The 18,417-nt window shown below is 37.9% G+C and overlaps 1 protein-coding gene across 2 annotated transcripts in view; it reads left to right on the forward strand.

Moving 5' to 3' along the window:
* LOC149072969 (serine/threonine-protein kinase D3-like) overlaps positions 1–18,417 on the forward strand; it is a 234,427-nt gene that overhangs the window by 158,043 nt on the left and 57,967 nt on the right. For both annotated transcript variants that reach the window (XM_089246375.1, XM_089246376.1), the window contains 4 exons: positions 5,241–5,454; positions 13,184–13,233; positions 13,317–13,389; positions 17,980–18,143. In XM_089246375.1, the coding sequence (XP_089102501.1) occupies positions 5,241–5,454; positions 13,184–13,233; positions 13,317–13,389; positions 17,980–18,143 (501 nt within the window). The remainder of the gene's footprint in view (positions 1–5,240; positions 5,455–13,183; positions 13,234–13,316; positions 13,390–17,979; positions 18,144–18,417) is intronic.

Raw genomic sequence — 18,417 nt, forward strand, 5'->3', positions numbered from 1 at the left:
AAAACATGAAAAGATGATTTAGGGCAACGATTTGGTTACATGTAAACGATAAAAAAAAGTACTGTTTAGACATGATGCATGAGTTTTAATAGGGCGTGTGGTCTCCTCGAACAGCTAAGACTGCTGCATACCTGTTTGCCATGGATGTGATGAGGTTATCGATCAGACTTTGGGGAATACTGTTCCACTCCTCAAGAAGTGCAATCTGCAAGTCTCTGACAGTAACAGGCGGCCTTGGTCAGGAGAGCACGCTGGCCATTCCATACGCTGTATTGTTTCAGCTTCAAGCATGTTCTCCACCAGACGAGCTCTATGCGGTCGGGCATTATCATCCTGGAAAACAAAGGAATCTCCAATGGCTCCAGCGTAAGGGATGACATGAGGTCGCAGTATCTCGTCTGCATACCTTCGGGCCGTCAAAGTGCCATTACGAATGATATGCAGGTCCGTACGTCCGCCTATGCTGATTCCACCCCATACCATCCAACCAGCTCGTCTGTATTGTGACCTTTCACGAACGAATGCGGGGTTATTTCGAGTGCCCCTGTCCCTCCATACCAGAACACATCGGGTGTCACACTCCAGACTGAATCCGGACTCGTCTGTAAACAGCACTTGGCTCCAATCATGTTGCTCCCAATCTCGATGTTCAGCAGCCCATCTTCTTCGGGCCGTACGGTGGCGTGGGGTCAACGGAATGCAGACCATTGGCCTACGTGCATAGAGCCCTCCCTCATGAAGCCGATTACGTACTGTTTGGCTGGACACCCTTCGTCCTGTTGCCAAGAGCAACCGTCTTTGCAGCTGCGTAGCATTCTCTGTTCTGTTTTGACGGGCTGTTAACCGTACATACCGGTCATCAGTTGCTGTAGTGGCGCGTGGCCGACCTTGCCCTGGTCGACGTCTAACATTTCCTGTTTCTTGGAATCGATTCCACAGCCTTGCAACAACACTTCTGGCGACTCCAACAGCGTCCGCGACACTACGTTGTGTTTACCCGGATTCCAGTCTGCCTATAACACGCCATGCCATGGATTCCGGTAAATCATGTTGTTGAGACATCCTCAAGTCACCTTGTCTCAAAAAAAAAATACTGCGCAATCGAATTTCACAGTTACGGCAGTAAAACAGACGTTTCTGCAACATCCCAATTTCTGCCCTTATCTCCTTTTTCTGGTTTTTGACGTCATGAACTTTGATTTGCATATGAAGTTTTCTTCTTCCGTTTTCTGCTAGGCTTTAAATTATGGATGATTTATTTTATGTTACTTATCGGTATACATCTTTGCGTAATTTTGTTTGTGCTCCCCTAATTGTTTTGAGCAGTGTAAGTAAAGTCAATAAAATATCAAAAATCAACAGAAATAAAAAAAATTACCATTAGTTGCATCAGTTTTTATGAGGCAATTGATTTAAAAACAACATAGATAAATAGCTAATTACCATTTGAAAATCTTTTGATTAAATCAGTTTCTAAATACATAATTAGTTGTTGCTGCTGATTTTTTTTTTGTTTGTTTCTTCTCTTCTTGTACCTACATAATACATGTTCTACAATGTGACTACAATGTTTGCTTTTCATTAATATCAATTGCAAAAGTTTTTTTTTTTGGATATCTTCATTTTCATTCTATTTTTACATAATTAGTTTTGGTTCCTTAGTGTTGTATCAAATCCAGATAGTTTATCTATAAAGCTGCTTTCAATCATTTTTAAATTGCTGAGTTGCTCCATCGTTCCTTCAGAGTTTTGTCACAAGTACAGTATTTTCAAGAAATATTACTTTAATGTACATTTGAACTGCATTAAGACTAAGTTGCTTAATGTGAATACTCACTTGATACCAATGAATATTTCCCACACTGGATCAATATTTGGAAATAATAGCAACATCTTCGTTTAATACCAACATATAAATGTCAACATCCATTTAAGATGAAATGGCAATTGATTCTCGTATAATATAAGCATGATTTTTTTCATCAAAATTTTTACCAAGAAACAAATGTACTACAGGGCTTCTCATAGACTGATGACACTGCCTTGTTGGTGGTGGTTCCTACAGGGCTGTCTTAAGATCATCATGGGCCCCTGGGGCAAGTGGTTTTTCTGAGGCTCTACCTGGTAAATTTTTAAAAAATTAATTACTTCTCTCAATTTTCTCAGACTCCTCTTCTCTTGAGGCCACAGGCTATACCCGGGTGGACCCATGCATTAAGACAGCACTGGGTTCCTAATAATTTGACAATGTTCTACAACTTTGTAATTGACATTTATTTTGCACCTTGCTTTATTACTAAATTGGAGAGATTTCCTCATTTCTAACTTTACTACAGAGTGCTACAATTGTTTTTTATACATGGAGTACATTCATTTTACAGTAGATAGACCAAACATTCATAGTCGAAGACCTGTATATTCATTTTACAGTAGATAGACCAAACATTCATAGTCGAAGACCTCTACATTCATTTAATTTTCTCTCACTGTTATATGAATTGTATATGGATTCAAAAATTCATGTATGCATGTTTTTCTAAAGTTATATAAATAATGCAGTATGCATTTGTATTACACTGAAGAGCCAAAAAAACTGGTACACCTGCCTAATATCGTGTAGGGCCCCCGCGAGCACGCAGAAGTGCCGCAACACGACGTGGCATGGACTCGACTAATGTCTGAAGTAGTGCTGGAGGTAATTGACACCATGAATCCTGCAGGGCTGTCCATAAATCCGTAGGAGTAAGAGGGGGTGGAGATCTCTTCTGAACAGCACGTTGCAAGGCATCCCAGATATGTTCAATAATGTTCATGTCAGGGGATTTAGGTAGCCAGCGGAAGTGTCTAAAGTCAGAAGATTGTTCCTGGAGCCACTTTGTAGCAATTCTGGACGTGTGGGGTGTCGCATTGTCCTACTAAAATTGTCCAAGTCCGTCGGAATGCACAACGGACATGAATGGGTGCAGGTGATCAGACAGGATGCTTACGTACCTGTCACCTGTCAGAGTCGTATCTAGACGTATCAGGGGTCATATCACGCCAACTGCACACGCCCCATACCATCACAGAGCCTCCACCAGCTTGAACAGTCCCCTGTTGACATGTACACGTCCATCAGCTCAAAGCAATTGGAACTGAGACTCGTCAGGCCAGGCAACGTGTTTCCAGTCCTCAACAGTCCAATGTCGGTGTTGTCAGGCCCAGGCAAGGCGTAAAGCTTTGTGTCGTGCAGTCATCAAGGGTACATGAGTGGGCCTTCGGCTCCGAAAGTCCATATTGATGATGTTTCGTTGAATGGTTCGCACACTGAAAAACTTGTTGATGGCCCAGCATTGAAATCTGCCGCAATTTGCAGAAGGGTTGCTCGTCTGTCACGTTTAATGATTCTCGTCAGTACACTCGTGAAATGGTTGTACGTGAAAATCCAAATTTCATCGCTACCTCGGAGATGCTATGTCCCATCTCTTGTGCGCTGACTATAACACCACGTTCAAACTCACTTAAATCGTGATAACCTGCCATTGTAGCAGCAGTAACCGATCTAACAACTATGCCAGACAATTGTTGTGTTATATAGGTGTTGCCGACTGCAGCGCCGTACTCTGATTGGTTCCATATCTCTTTATTTGCATATGCATGTCTGTGCCAGTTTTTTTGGCTCTTCAGTTTATAATGTTTTTCTTCTTGTTATGAGTGAGTTTATTAACATTAACATAGCTAAATAGAGTATTTAATGAGGGTGTCCCAACGTGTACACAAGATCCGGTTCTGCAGATTTCGATAGAGATTGTGGTGATGAGTATTTTACATGTAATGTAAGCGGTCTTTGAATTAGACTGTGATGCTATAATCAGAGACCTTAGAAGATATCATGATGATCACATCCTTCCAACATGTAAATGTGGGACACCATTGGATACCAATCATGATCTGGATTTTTACAAATTTGGGATAATTTGAATCCGATTTCTGCAGATTTTGATAGAGATTGTGGTGATAAGTATTTTACATGTAATGTGAGCGGTCTCTGAATTAGACTGGGATGCTATAATCAGAGACCTCAGGAGATATCATAATGATCACATCCTTCCAAACATGTAAGTGTGGGACACCATTGGGTACCAATCATGATCTGGGTTGTTACAAATTTGGGATAATTTCAACACGAGTATCATAGGAAAGTTTATAAACCAAAAGTCCTACACTTCCATTAAAATGGGGAAAAGCAGGGCAAACAAAATAAAAATTCAGTGAAACCATTGTATTACAGAAATTTTTGTTTTCTCTCTGTACAGTAGACAATTTTTTTTATCTTGTTTGTATGTTCCAGATGTTACATATTGAATATGTTTAGGAAATGACTGCACCACACATTGCCCCTCCCCCCACCCCAAATTCTGCAATAGTCAATATCAGTAAACTTTTGACTTGCACACAAGCAGCTTTGCAAGCCCATCCAAAGGTTCCTTGATTCAATGCTGCATTGCACAATAATTTTTTTTCAATTTAAGGATGCTTTTATTATCACATTTAATAGTATTTTACTCTTCTTAAGACCTTATCACTTGTGCATGTCATTATTAGTCATGTGATTCAATTTTCATTTTGAATGCATGATCTTTTCCTGGTTGTTTTTATTTAAAAAACAGATGTTAAAAACAATGTATCTGAAAAACTCCATTAATAAAAACAAAGATGTTAAACTCTCTCTAAACTGTTTAACATCTTTTTGTTTTTATCTTAACAGAAAAAAAAAGTAATGATGGAGAAATTGATAGCTTATAACGTTTCCTGTTTCCACATCCATGAATCCCTTAGTGTTATATTGCACACAATCTATATAGTCCTTACAGGAATTATATATCAAAATCATGAATATATCTTCATTCAAAAATATTTCAAATTAAAAGCATAATGGGAATAGAATATTTAATTTCATATTTGCCCCAATATATATTTCTTTGGGTATCTTTCTCCCATCATTTAATTTTCAATATTAATAGCTATTTTTAGGCAATTTGAAAAAAAAAAACATGCTTTTTAAAAACAACTTACTCATCATTTCAGTGTAAAAAAAAAGAAGAAAAAAAAAGAAACCAGAGACACAGACTCCATTTTTAATTTTTTTTTGTGTGTGAGTTTCTCACACATGTATTATAAATTTTTTTTCAGTTAAAAATATTTTAGTCTAAGTGAAATACTTTGATTTAGTCAGTGTTGAAACTTCCCAAATCTTCTAGGAAATACCGCTGTCAGAAATTCTGTCTGTGGAGTCAGTGAAAACTGTAGCCAATAACAATCAGCAAGTGTACTGTTTTGAGCTTCGAACAGCGAATGTTGACTATTATGTTGGTGAAGACCAAGATATGTCTCGAGGATGGGAAATGGCAATTCGACAAGCCCTTATGCCAGTAACAGCTCCTACAACAATAACATTAACTAAAGAAGTCGGAGGTAATAAATAACTTTTAGATTATGAAATTTTCATTTTTGAAAATACGCTGCTGGCCACCCAAATTGCAACACCAAGAAAGACAAGAGATATCGCAACAATATTTATTTTGTGGATAACATGTTGACCAAGCATCAAATGATTAAATTTATAGACTTCTGTGAAGTGTGGTTCCTGCCAAAATCAGTAGCCAGAGTAGTCGCCATTGTTGGAGATCACCGCTGCCACACGCCTCGGCATTGATTCAAAGAGACTTTGGATGTGTTCTTGGGGTACAGCAGACCAAGCAGCTTCCACGCGTTGCCAAAGTTGATCTGGTGTGGCAGCTGGGGATGTAATCTGGGTCAATCGTTGAGCAACCATGGACCACATGTTTTCTATCGGCGAAAGATCCGGAGAGCGAGCTGGCCAGGGAAGCAATTCAATCTGGCGATTGACGAAGAACCTTTGGACAATGCGTGCCACGTGTGGTCGCGAATTATCCTGTTGAAATATGGCTGTGGGCAAGCCCTGAAGGTAAGGAAGGACAACTGGCTCCAACACCACGGAGATGTAGCGCTGGCTTTTTAAAGTACCGGCAATGCGTACTAGAGGAGTGCGAGAGTGATATCCAATACTGCCCCATACCATAATACCTGGTGCAGGACCAGTGTGGCGGTGCATAACACAGCTGTTCAGCATCCTCTCTCCACGGTGTCTTCAGACTCGAATCCGACCATCGTGGTGTTACAGACAGAAGCGTGACTCGTCAGTAAAGACAATTTCATTCCATTGTGCCGTCCACATCCTTCTTTCATCGCACCATTGACGGCAGAGACGTCTGTGGTTCTGCGTCAAGGGTAGACAAAGCAATGGACGTCTTACGGACAGACCACTCTGCTGTAAACGGCGTCGAATGGTACGCGCAGACACTGGATGATGCGGTACAGACTGAATGTGCTGTGCTATGGTTCGTGATGTGGCTGAGCGATCCGTCACTGCCATACGCACAATACGCCTGTCATCACGTGAAGTGGTGCACTGAGGTGGATGCGATCGAACACATCGGTCCGTCGTACCCTCCTGCATCCAACGATCACTTATCCGCATTACAGTTGTTTGGTTTTGTCCAACACGACTACAGATTTCCCTGAAAGATAATCCACAATCTCGGTAGGCCACTATCCTTCCTCTGTCGAACTCGGATACTTGATCAAAAGATGATCGCTGTTTTCTACGAGGCATAATTGATCGTTTTTTTGAAAGAAAAACACAATTGCCGTACTTCAAATCGTCGAAATCTCCAAGCCTTAAATAGCGCTTTGAAGTGGCGCCACAGGCGCGCGTGATGTGCGTCTGCGCTGAAATTCTAATCATTTGCATATCTCACCTCCGCTAATGCATGTAATGCATGTTGTAAATTTCATATTATTTGCATGCTTCCTACAAGGGTGTTGCATTTACGGTGGCCAGCAGTGTATATATGTTGCCAAAAGGTAGTGATGATACTTTCCCCCTTATTTTATGGGTTATTCAAGTATTATGTCAGCAGATTTTTAGCCATTCTTCCCCCTCACTTGTCAGCAAAAGTCAGCGAAACTCTTTCTCCCCTCTTGGCAGCAAAATTTTTTCAGCTCTGCCTCCCCACCAGGGCCGGAACTAATCTGCCCAGGCGGAAAAATTTAGGGGGGGGGCTGCAATTTTAGGTGGGAACAAAGAACACCATTATAAAATTATCAAATTTTAAAGTTATGGGGGCAGCACCATCATGTTTATCCCAGGAGGCAAAAATCCTAGTTATAGCCCTGCTCTCCACCATATATTGAGATCAGAGGTGCACGATGGAGGAGAACATAGCGGGCTTGTGTGTCCGCACCCAAGATGATCAAAAATTTACTTTACTGTGTTTTCAGTTTTGAGCGTTAATTAATGGAGTGATGTAGATCGCCGGTGCAAATTACCAAGCATTAAGTTCTCGTCTTATTCATCATGGTTTCTCTAAATTCCAGAATAATAATTAATGGTTTCTTAATAACAAATCATTTGAGCGATTTGAAGTAATACTTTTCTATTTAGCTATCGATGTGATGATGGGATTATTGTGGATGTGTCTTATTTCGACAAGCCAATGATTATAAATTTTTCTTGAGCACCTGTAGATGGGCCCACATAGTCAAGTTTTTCAGGGGAATAGTAAATATAAATACATCATACTTTTTCTTCTTTTTTTATATCCCACCATGCACAACCCAATTGCAACATAAATAATCTCAACTTTTTATCTCATCTACATCATACCAGAGCATAGATGGCATAGAGGAGGGGGTGGTGATCACCTTGTTCATGAAAAATTGTATTATTGGCAGTCAAGAGAGCTAAAGTAGAGAATCCCCCATTTGAAGGGCATGTAAATACTCATTTTTTATGGGAGTTCAGCAAATCACTGAGGGTATCAACGCATGAGACGCATGGAGTGGACACAAAACAGTTTAGCCAACACCCCCCCCCCCCCACCATAAGTAAGACGGGTTGGGGTGTCTATAGAGGGCTTTTCGACAGGAATGTTAGTTCAGATGATCACAAACTGAGGAAAGGTTTTTCTCGTCGACCTACTTTGACATTCCTAGTAAAGATGCCATTAAGAATATTTCGTAAAGGGCTGTTGATGAAATAATCATTATTTGAACCCTTCCATCAAAAGTCAGCAAATCTGACTCCCCATAAATGCTGATTTAATACTTGAATGGCTCCTTATTGTAGCTTCTATTTTATGAAACTCACAAAATATTTTAGAGTTTAAATTAAAAATTGTCAAATATGTGAAGGGATGACAGGACTTCAGAAATAGCAGTAGACTCCATAATCAACATAACTGTTATTTATTACATTTAACTTATCAGAAGGTTAAATATTTGGAACTGAGTAACATGATTAATTAACGTGAACTATTGAATGATGGTTATAGAGTTGAACAAATATAATGTGAATGTACAATAAAATTCGGTAGTATTTATAGATCCACGATGTGCGTATATTTCACGGTTATGGTTAAAGTCAAAGTTCACTTCGCCACAAATACTCCACCGTTAGTCGTATTAGTCATATTTTCTAACACTTTGGGGAGGACCCCTTCTTTCACTACAGCTTTGACTTCCAGCCAGTGACTTCCATAACCATGAACTCGGTTTAGAAGGCCAGGTTGCTTTGCTGGCACAAATTTTGAGAGCTTTGCCACTGAGATAAACTGTAGAACCTACCTTAACAGACAGTCCTTGTTGCCAGACACCTCCTATTAATGGACACTTTTTTCGAATTATGTCGACAGGCCTCAATGTGTTTTACCTTCCATTAACAAATACTAATACCATACTAACTACAAATACTGGACCAAACATTGGTCCAGCTCTGCTCTGGTATAAGATATAAGCCCAATATCTCATAAGGTTGAAGTTATTTCTCTCTAGGGCAAAGTGCTTTCAATTTCAGTATGATGATTTCAATTTTTTGATGTTATGCACCTCAGCTTGAAAGAGTGTTATAAAAATTGGCACTAGTAATCTTCAAAGTCCCAGAAAGGCAAATAATTAGGTTTACGAACAGACTTCAGGAACAAATTAAGTTTGTAAACTGAGGGCTGACTGTGTTTACTAGGCAAAGCAACCATTCAGAATACATCACAATCTGATATCTTATACAGGGTGTCCCATAAATATAGGTACAACCTTTAAGGGGAGGTAGATAACATCAAAAGGATTGAGAATTGCATAGTAATCCGTGACCAAAATCATTATTGCATGTCGCTAGGTGGCACTGTTCATGACAGGGCTGGAGGAGAAATGATTTTTCCTTTTTTTCTGCCAGCTCCCTGTTCGTATATTGTTGCATGCTCCTCCTATGGCAACTACTGCTATAGAATGAGAAAAAAAAACCCACATATTTCCACTCCAGCACTATCACGAACAGTGCCACCTAGCATTGTACAATGATGTTGTCATGTGTTCAATCAGGTCATGGGTTCCTTTGCAATTCTCAATCTTTTTGATGTTCCTACCTCCCCTTAAAGTTTGTACCTCTATTTATAAGATATCCTGTATGTACAATGTTTCAACTTTTTATTTTGTATTGCAAACATACAATACTAGATCTCCAGTACTAGTAAGGTTATATAAGCATGCAAAGTCAAAAAAATTATCGGTCGGTTTGATTTTATATGATTTTTGGAGTACAGTCAAACCTAGATTATTATTTACCCTCGTTTATCCTGAACTCTCTGTTAAATTCTGTGGGTTTTCTTAGTCATAACTTTTTCCTTCATTACAAGGAAATTATTCTCAAAGTTGAAATTTCTCTACTGATGGTAATGAAGTTGTTAATAAAGCCGACTTTATAAGTGTGAATAAATGACAACATTGCCTTTAACGCTAGACAGACACACCACATGGTCATTCTGACTGCTTTTCAAACTTTTATTGCCATTTGCAACTCTATTTTTTTAAATTTGAAAATTTTCCTCCATGACTTTTCCTAATTTGTCAAAAGGATTCTTTTGGAGCACAAATGAAAAATTTATGTCATCCTGTTGATTTTTGAAAATTATTTTACCCAGAATTACCACGGAGTCAATTTTGACCTTAGTTAAAAATTCTGTTGCTTAACCAGATTTTAAATATATAGCTAAACCTTGATACAATGATACTCGTTATAACAATAAATCCCTCCACAATGATATTTTTTCGAATCTTGTTTGGAATTGCCTTTAGTCTAATGTTAAACTCTTCTCGATACAACAATATCCTTTATTATGATAAATTCCTGTGTAACAATATTTTTTGAGATTTTTTTTAAAACTGCTACAACATTATTTTTTAATAATTTGCTTAAAATCATTTTGAATTTTATTTTAACTTTATCATTTGTTTTCATTCTTCTGTTGAGTCTCATCAATATTTTGCAACACAGGATCGCCAAAAGCTCTAAGGAAGTAATTGGTATTACTACTTTCTGTGCATGACATGAAAATGCAATAAAGTAAACAACTTTATGGAGGCAATGCATTTAACTGAATTTTATTAATCAAATAATAAATCACAATTTTTTGCGGTGATTAAATACATGAAAGCACATTTTCTAGTGGTGTTAACTATGTCAATTTAGGAAAAATGACAACAGCATAAATTTGATGAAATGTGATGATAATGTTGCGTTGGTGCTTCACTCTCAACAATCCCTATTCCCATGACCACCCAGGGGTCTGGCTTGATGATTGTGAGAGTTTCGTGTGCCAGGTACAGCAAGGTGAGTCAAGAACTTTTCATTATCAAGGATATGCTATCTTCTCTAGAAAAAAAAGACTAAGCCAGCTTAAGAATATGCATACAAGGTGTCACTGGGAAGTGATGCATGGAACGTTACAAGACAACGTCTCTTACTGCTCAAAGCGAGAGACTAGCGTATCACCAGTGTACTCCTATGGAGTCGAATCCAGATTTAATATCATGATAGAAATTCAAAGAAGATTCCAAGATGGTGAATCTATCAGAGATATCTATGACAAATTCTTTAGCATATTAGCTAGATTTCATACTTTTTTCTACACGTATGCTATATGAGATCCCCAGAGACTGACAAATTTGTCTTATTTTCTGGGGACCTCCTGGCACTAGCAAATTCATAAGCTGAACTAAATTATCCTGATGCTCATTACAAAATGAGAGGTGATTGGGAAGATAGATACGTAGATCACGAAGTCATCATTATCAATGACTGACTTTTACTCCTGGGTAACCTTTGGCACTCTTCTCCAATTCATTGACCATTATCCTCTATGTGTACCCATCAAAAGCGAATTCGTACAGTTCAAAGATTGATTAATTATCATCACAAGCATTCAGGATCCTTTCAATTGGTACCCAAACATAGTCAACACGTCAGCACTCTTCAGAAGGCTTAACCTTATCATGCACTTTGATCAGGACCTCAAGCTCTCTTATCCCGAATCACATGCTTATCTAACAGCACAGAGTACAGCATCAATTATCGAACATGTTCCAATAATTCCTATAAATCATAGAACAATTTCCTCAAATCTAGCAGCTGTTTGATCAAGAGCATACAATGTGGAAGTACAGACTTCGCTGGAGCATTTAAGGACTATTTTTAAGAAAATAAAGTTATCCATTTTTTTCTTCTAAAACTAGGGTATAGAATTGTTCATGTTTCATTACTTTTCAGGCGTAAATAAACATACAGGGTGCTTAAAAAAAGATGGTCTAATTTGTAAAAGGTGGTATAATGCATTGAAATAATCTATTTTTTGTCTCAGAATTACTTGGTGGAAAATAGGACACAAAGGTGCCAGCGTGCCCATTAGGTAACATAAAGCCAAAGAGGTGAATCTCATTTTATTTTTGACTATGTATTTTGCAGGTGCAGGCAGATGTGTCAAAGGGTCAACTAAGTGTGAGTAAAAGTTGTATGGTGACCTTAGGTACCATATTTTGTTACCATACAGAAAACCATTGTTTTCCATATTATTTTGGCTCATCATACAATTACATTATACAGTAATAGTTAATTACATACAAAGGAATACATACACATGTATCTGTCCCTGCTTGCTTTAATGAATCCCTTATATGCCAGATGATTTGGCATCCCGAGAAAACCTTCAGTTTTGCCGTATCAGAACCTTTGAGTAGGAGGGAGGTGTCGCTAGGTTGTCGTTGAGCAACTTGCATTTAAAAATTTTGGAATCAATGAATAATATGCTATGTAAATTTGAAAAATTTGTACAGAGATTTTTTCACAGGGGGTGGGACCCCATGGGGCCCCATGTCTTCTAAAACCCTTATACAACCACATATTTCAAGACAGGCAACCCTGGTTCTAATGAAACTTGTTTTAATCCAAAATAAATCCATATTTACAGCTAAATCATGTATTTTTGCAGATATAGCTGTAAATATGGATAAGACCGCTACAGTAGTTCTAGGGGATACCTTTCATTTGATTATTGGCCGCTGTGGTGGTCGAGTGGTTATAGTGCCGGCCTCGTGATGCGAGGATCCGGGTTCGAACCCCACAGTGGTGGTCGGCTGAAGTTGGTTTTCTGTGGTTCCCAACTTCAAGGTGCAAATGCGAGCCGATCTCCCGTTAAAAAGTCTCGCCACAGAGAGCAACAGTCCTACAACGATAAATCATTCACCCATAACACTTCACTCATAGTTAGTAAAAACTGGGGGCAGATGACAGCACTACACATAACAAGCATTACACAGAAACAAACTTTACGTCAGGTTGCACTACACGTACACGCACATTCCCGCATGTACCGATTCGTTGGGGGGTTCCGTGGGGGGGGGGTGCAGGTGGGGGTGTAGCAGTAGTAGGTAGGGGCTCGGGGATCCATGATGTTCTTAAGTCAGCCACCTCGGTGGGCAATTTGCCTGTTGTGGCGTTGTATTTGTATTTGTATTTGTATTTGTATTTTTGTTGCATCACAGTCATTTTATGCACTTGAGGGCTAATTAGACCCAGCCATAAAATTTATTGCAGATTCTAAATGGCAGCCAAAATGACTTTTCATCGGGTAGATGACTCTATAGACTACTACAAAATACATTAGATTGAATTTATTTTTTGATGAATGATTGATTCTATTAATCAATGATTCTATTGAGATAAACTACTTTTATACATGCAAATTTTATTAAAAAGGGGTGTTGGATTTTATTATATTTAATCTTTTTATAGCACCTAACCAAGATTCAAGTGATAAAGATAAGAGCACAGATCAAAATGTCGTAAGTCTTTTCCCTCTGTAAAAATTATCTATATTCAGCTTTTTTCTGTATTTTTTTACTTTATTATTCTATTTTCTTGACAGGATATTAGCCTTCAGTATCAAATATTTCCAGAAGAAGTGTTGGGATCTGGGCAGTTTGGTGTTGTATATGGAGGTCAGTGCTGAAACTTTCATTTTCATGACTTTATACCTTGCAATTGTAAAACAGTGCCGTCTCAACACACGGGCCCACCTGGGCATGCCCAGGGCCTCAAAAGAAGTGGGGCCTCAGAAAAATGAGAAGTAGTTGAATTTTTCAAGAATTTGTCAGGTGGAGCCTCAGAAAAATCCCTTTGGGCCCATGATGCTCTTAAGATGTCCCTGTTGTGAATCTGAAGATAATGGCATCATCTAATAGTGTTTCTCAACCTGGGACCCACGTGGCTTCTTGCCGTACCGGGATATACTAAGGGAGCCATGACAAGTGTCTAAGGGGCCACAAAGAGCCATGAAAAAAATTCAGATGTGAAGAAATGAAGCTTTTCAGAAAAATATGGGTAAGAAAATTGTGACCACTTCTGAATTCCTGTAGTGATGTCTACAAAACTAGGGTCATCTCAATGCATATATCTATCCAGCGATGACCCTGGGCGGCATCATGTCCATAGGGCCCCTACAACATGTTGAGATCTGTTACCATGCTTTTTGAGAGTAAGTATGTTGATATGTGTAAGATTGTTACTTCTAGTTTATTATGGGGCCCAAGAACATCATTTTGCCCAGTTGCCCATGATGTTAACAAAGGTCTGCACAGAACCTCACAAAAGGGAAGTTCACTGAACCTCAGCACAGGGATCCAGAAATGGACCATACACATTTTTTTCTCACTACAAATTTACTAGAAAAATTAATTTAATGAGTTGAATGGATCTCGTTCCTGAGTGAGGGGTGGGAACCATGGGCGGAGATACGAGGGGGGGGGGCAATACCCCCCAGCGTCAAAGGTTGAGATGTATAAATGTATATATGAATTGACATCATCATCATCGTGCCCCCCCCCCAGCAATAATGACCATGTCCCCCCCCCTAGACTTCCAAGTCTAAGGATCTCTGCCTATGGTGGGAACCCTGATTAAGACAGGGGCCTCGAAAAATAATTATGGTCCAAGAGGGCCATGAAGAAAAAAGGTTACAAAACACCAGGGCCGCCATTTCAACTTTTTACGGGGGGGGGGGGCAAAGAACTACAGCTGATTCCATACTACCGTAGTACATTCCACCATCTCACAGCACTTTGTATAGGTGGGGTTACGCTCATAGTGGCCTTTAAGACATCTAGTTTTAAATCCACAATATCAACAGAGTTATCTGAAGTAGCGCTGTAATGATTATCATGGCTGCCAGTATACTAGTATCTCATAGTATTCAGCAATGAACTTGCTTCAGTCTTGGAGCAGATGACCATCATACATGTGTGGCAGTGCCAGAGGCAGTGGTCTTAATCAACCTTTATTTTTCACAGACACACAGTCATTTTCCCTGATGTGATGGTGTGGGGGTGCTATCTCTTATGACAGCAAGTCACCCATAGTCATCCTGTGTACATCTTTAACAGCTGATGTTGATTACGTCCTGCTACTGTTTGTGCTACCCTTTGTGGCACGATATCTTGAAGTCCTTTCCAAATAGGGTAATGCCTGGCCTTCTATGGCTCACATATCTCTGGACTAGGACTGGACAAATTGCCAAAAAATTGACACGCCCAGTCGGCCATGTAACTTAAAATAACAGATGCCTGAATTAATATCTTATGTACCCCAAAAATGTTATCACTGGATTTACTTACATTAAAACTTTTTTTTAAAAATTGATTTATTTGCATAAAAAGTATTGAAAGTGACTAACTTTTTTAAATAGAAATTTTGAATGAAATCCAAAAATTCAAAAGGAATGAGATCAGGAATTAAAAATCTAAAATTAGTCAAACCACTCTTTAAGTTTTCCGCTTTGTTAGCATGGTAAAAGAAGTCACCAAGTTATAATTCAGCTTGCTTTTAGAATCATAGCTAATTTACGGTACAGTACTGGATGGCAGGTGGAATAACATTACCCGGAGCATTAACATTACGTCACATTATCACGGAGCCAGATAATGTGACGGAGAAACTGAGGCATCTTGAAAAAAAAATTTCAAAAGGTACTATAGTGTCAAATTGTAAGACAAATGGATAAAAATTTTGTCCAATTTTTTTATGTGCTAAAATACTGGTTAGTGTATTGTTTTTTTATGTTTACAAAAAGTAATCTATCAGCAAACATAAAAACATATTAACCAGTATTTTAACGCAGAAAATTCATACTGGTATGCAGTATAAAAACAAATAATATGTACAGTAGATTCTGAATGATTCTGCCTTGTGGTAATCTGGCCTGTACAGTAATTGGCGTTTCTTTCTTCAAACATTGAAGAGGAAAACATGTCAGTGTATGTCTGTGCATAGAAGCTTATGCAGTGCAATGTACTTAATGTGATAACAATACTAACGTACTGATAACAATAACTAATTGATAACTATACCCAAAAGAAATCCAAAAACAAACATGATGACCAATTCTTCCAGTTTAATTGAGTGGGATGCATGAAATTGGGAAAACTCGTTTTTTTTCACACAACAAGTTGCAAAATGTTAGTGTGCCATTTTCTTTCCCATATTGTTTTAAAACAGGTTTTTGCTTTAAGTTAAAATACTGAGTTTATTATTACTATTTAGCCGTTATGAGGAGTTTGGATTGGATTGGATTTTGATTTTATTGGCGCAAGAACCAATTAGGTCAAGCTGTGCCAAAATGAGGAGTTTGAATGGAACTGTCTGATGTATTTTATGAATTATGATAGTTTTTTTAAAGTATGGTATGTTCCATTGATCCCTTGAGAAATTCTTTTGTCCTGGTAACTGTGAAACTGAAAGAAATTGACCAAGAACTGAAGCAAGGACCTTTTGTTTTTGCATTATATTTGTATCCATTTTAGGTAGACCATTTTAAAAGAAACTTCATGCATACATGGATTATAGTTGCTACCACTGCCCAAATAGGGCATTGTGAACCGAATATGGGAAAAATTGTTGACAAGAAAAGAGTATGCCTTCTGACCTCTTACACAGTTTCACAGGTTGATAACAATAATTTATCGGGAAAGAAAATCTGGTTCAACCTCAGTGTCAAAATGCACAAAAAACTTTCCACTGAAAAAAAATTTGATGACATAAACCAAAATCCTGATAACTATAAACACATTTATTCCCATGTCATGATATTGGTCCATTCCATACTTTGCAAAAGTCGTAACATAATCCATGAATCTAATAAACATTGTCTACTGTATTATTCAAATGGGCTTTTTTTACTAACTTTCAGTAATCATCCAGCAATTTTGATAATCTAGCACACCTTGATCTGATATGTGCCAGATTAGCAAGAGTCTACTGTAGTATTATAACACATTTTGTTTGGTTTCATGCTGCATGCTGGTTTGAAACCAACAACTAACTTTAATTAACAAATTGTGACAGATAGTTTAGTTTTTATTTTATAGGTGGCAGAAGGAATCCCATATCTTTGTGATGGGTATTTTTCTGATATTTTTGTGCAGAAGAGAAATGTGACATAAATCATTTTCTACAATTTTAGAATCAATTGCAGAATTTTTATCCCCTTTGGGCACTTTATACATTGTAGAATAAAGCATATAATATATAATTTTTTTGGAAAATATATTTTAACGTTTTTAAGGGAACTGAGAAGTCTTTTCTCTTGTTCTGTGAATACCATTAGGATATACTATTTCGTTAGAAGTGAGGTTTTCCAAAACAGCCCAGTTGCAGTATATGATTCCATTTTGTGCCCAGTTGTGTGCAGTATATGATTCCATTTTGAGCCCAGTTGCAATATATGTGAGCCCATGATTGCACCAGTCTCCTAAATATTAGGACTGTGGAAAATGGATAAAATGTTTTATGTGATGTTTTATGTGCACATTTGCATCATGGCTGCCAAAGAAAGCATTTCTGTGAAATCTCACGTATGTGTGTAGCAACACTTGCATCATTGATAAAAAAATTCAAATAACGAAAAAGTTCAAATATTTGGTTCTTTTCTTTTACATGCCCTAGTCATGTCTGGAAATAGATTTGTCCGGCCCTGCTCTGGACTGCTTCCGGTCTGTTCATAATCTTTCTTTGCCAGCAAGGTCACCAGACCTTTCAAAAGTTGAGCATGTATAACATGTTAAGCCACCTGATTCAGGCACCTTCAAATGTTGGAGATCTGGAATGGCAATTGAGGAATGCTTGACAGTTTGTATCACTGGATGAGATTAGGAACTTTTATCACTTCTTAAATAGATGTACTCCAAGCATGCATCGCTGCCAGGGGAGGTTTCACCAATTACTGATTTGAACATTCCATGTGTAATTACTAGTTGTTGATGGTTCCTATAGGAATAATAATAAAATGATAAGAAAAATTGAAAGCTATATACATTTTTGAATTTTTTATCATTTTATTATGCATCTTCTCTCTAGACATTTTCTTACATTGAAAAAATATGAGTAACTGTAATCCAAGTTGACTTTTAAAGCAAGATTTCTTGTCCTTTTCTTATCTGTATTAAATTATTATTAGTTCAACTTATGCAAGATGAGTTGTTTGTTCTCAAATGTGAAACATGTGTATAAAATTATTCAAAATAAATCCACTGTTTTAGGAGTCCATCGTACAAGTGGAAGAAGTGTTGCTATCAAAGTGATAGAAAAAGCTAGATTTCCTACAAAACAGGAGGCACAGCTAAAGAATGAGGTTTCCATTCTACATAACATTCATCATCCTGGTGTTGTGAATTTAGAAAAAATGTTTGAAACTCAAGAAAGGGTATGCTTGGTTCTTTTCCTATAATGAATTTTTAGGAAATTCCTGGGTAAATTAAAGGGTACAAAAATTTATAATAAAATCCAATTGTTTTAATCACAGTTATAATAAAAATTATTCAATTGTGATCTGTTTGATTAGCTACTAATGAACCTGTTAATGCCTTCTAGCAGACACAGTCATTATAAGTCATAGTTGAACTGATGACACTCAGACACTTGTTGTTCCCATTTTAGAGAGCAAATTTGAATGAAACTTCAAAATGAAAGTACACATG

Source organism: Pholcus phalangioides, unplaced genomic scaffold (genome assembly GCF_987345545.1).
Source record: "Pholcus phalangioides strain wild (caught in Gottingen) unplaced genomic scaffold, Ppha-v1.0 ptg000017l_1, whole genome shotgun sequence".
Lineage (NCBI taxonomy): Eukaryota > Metazoa > Arthropoda > Arachnida > Araneae > Pholcidae > Pholcus > Pholcus phalangioides.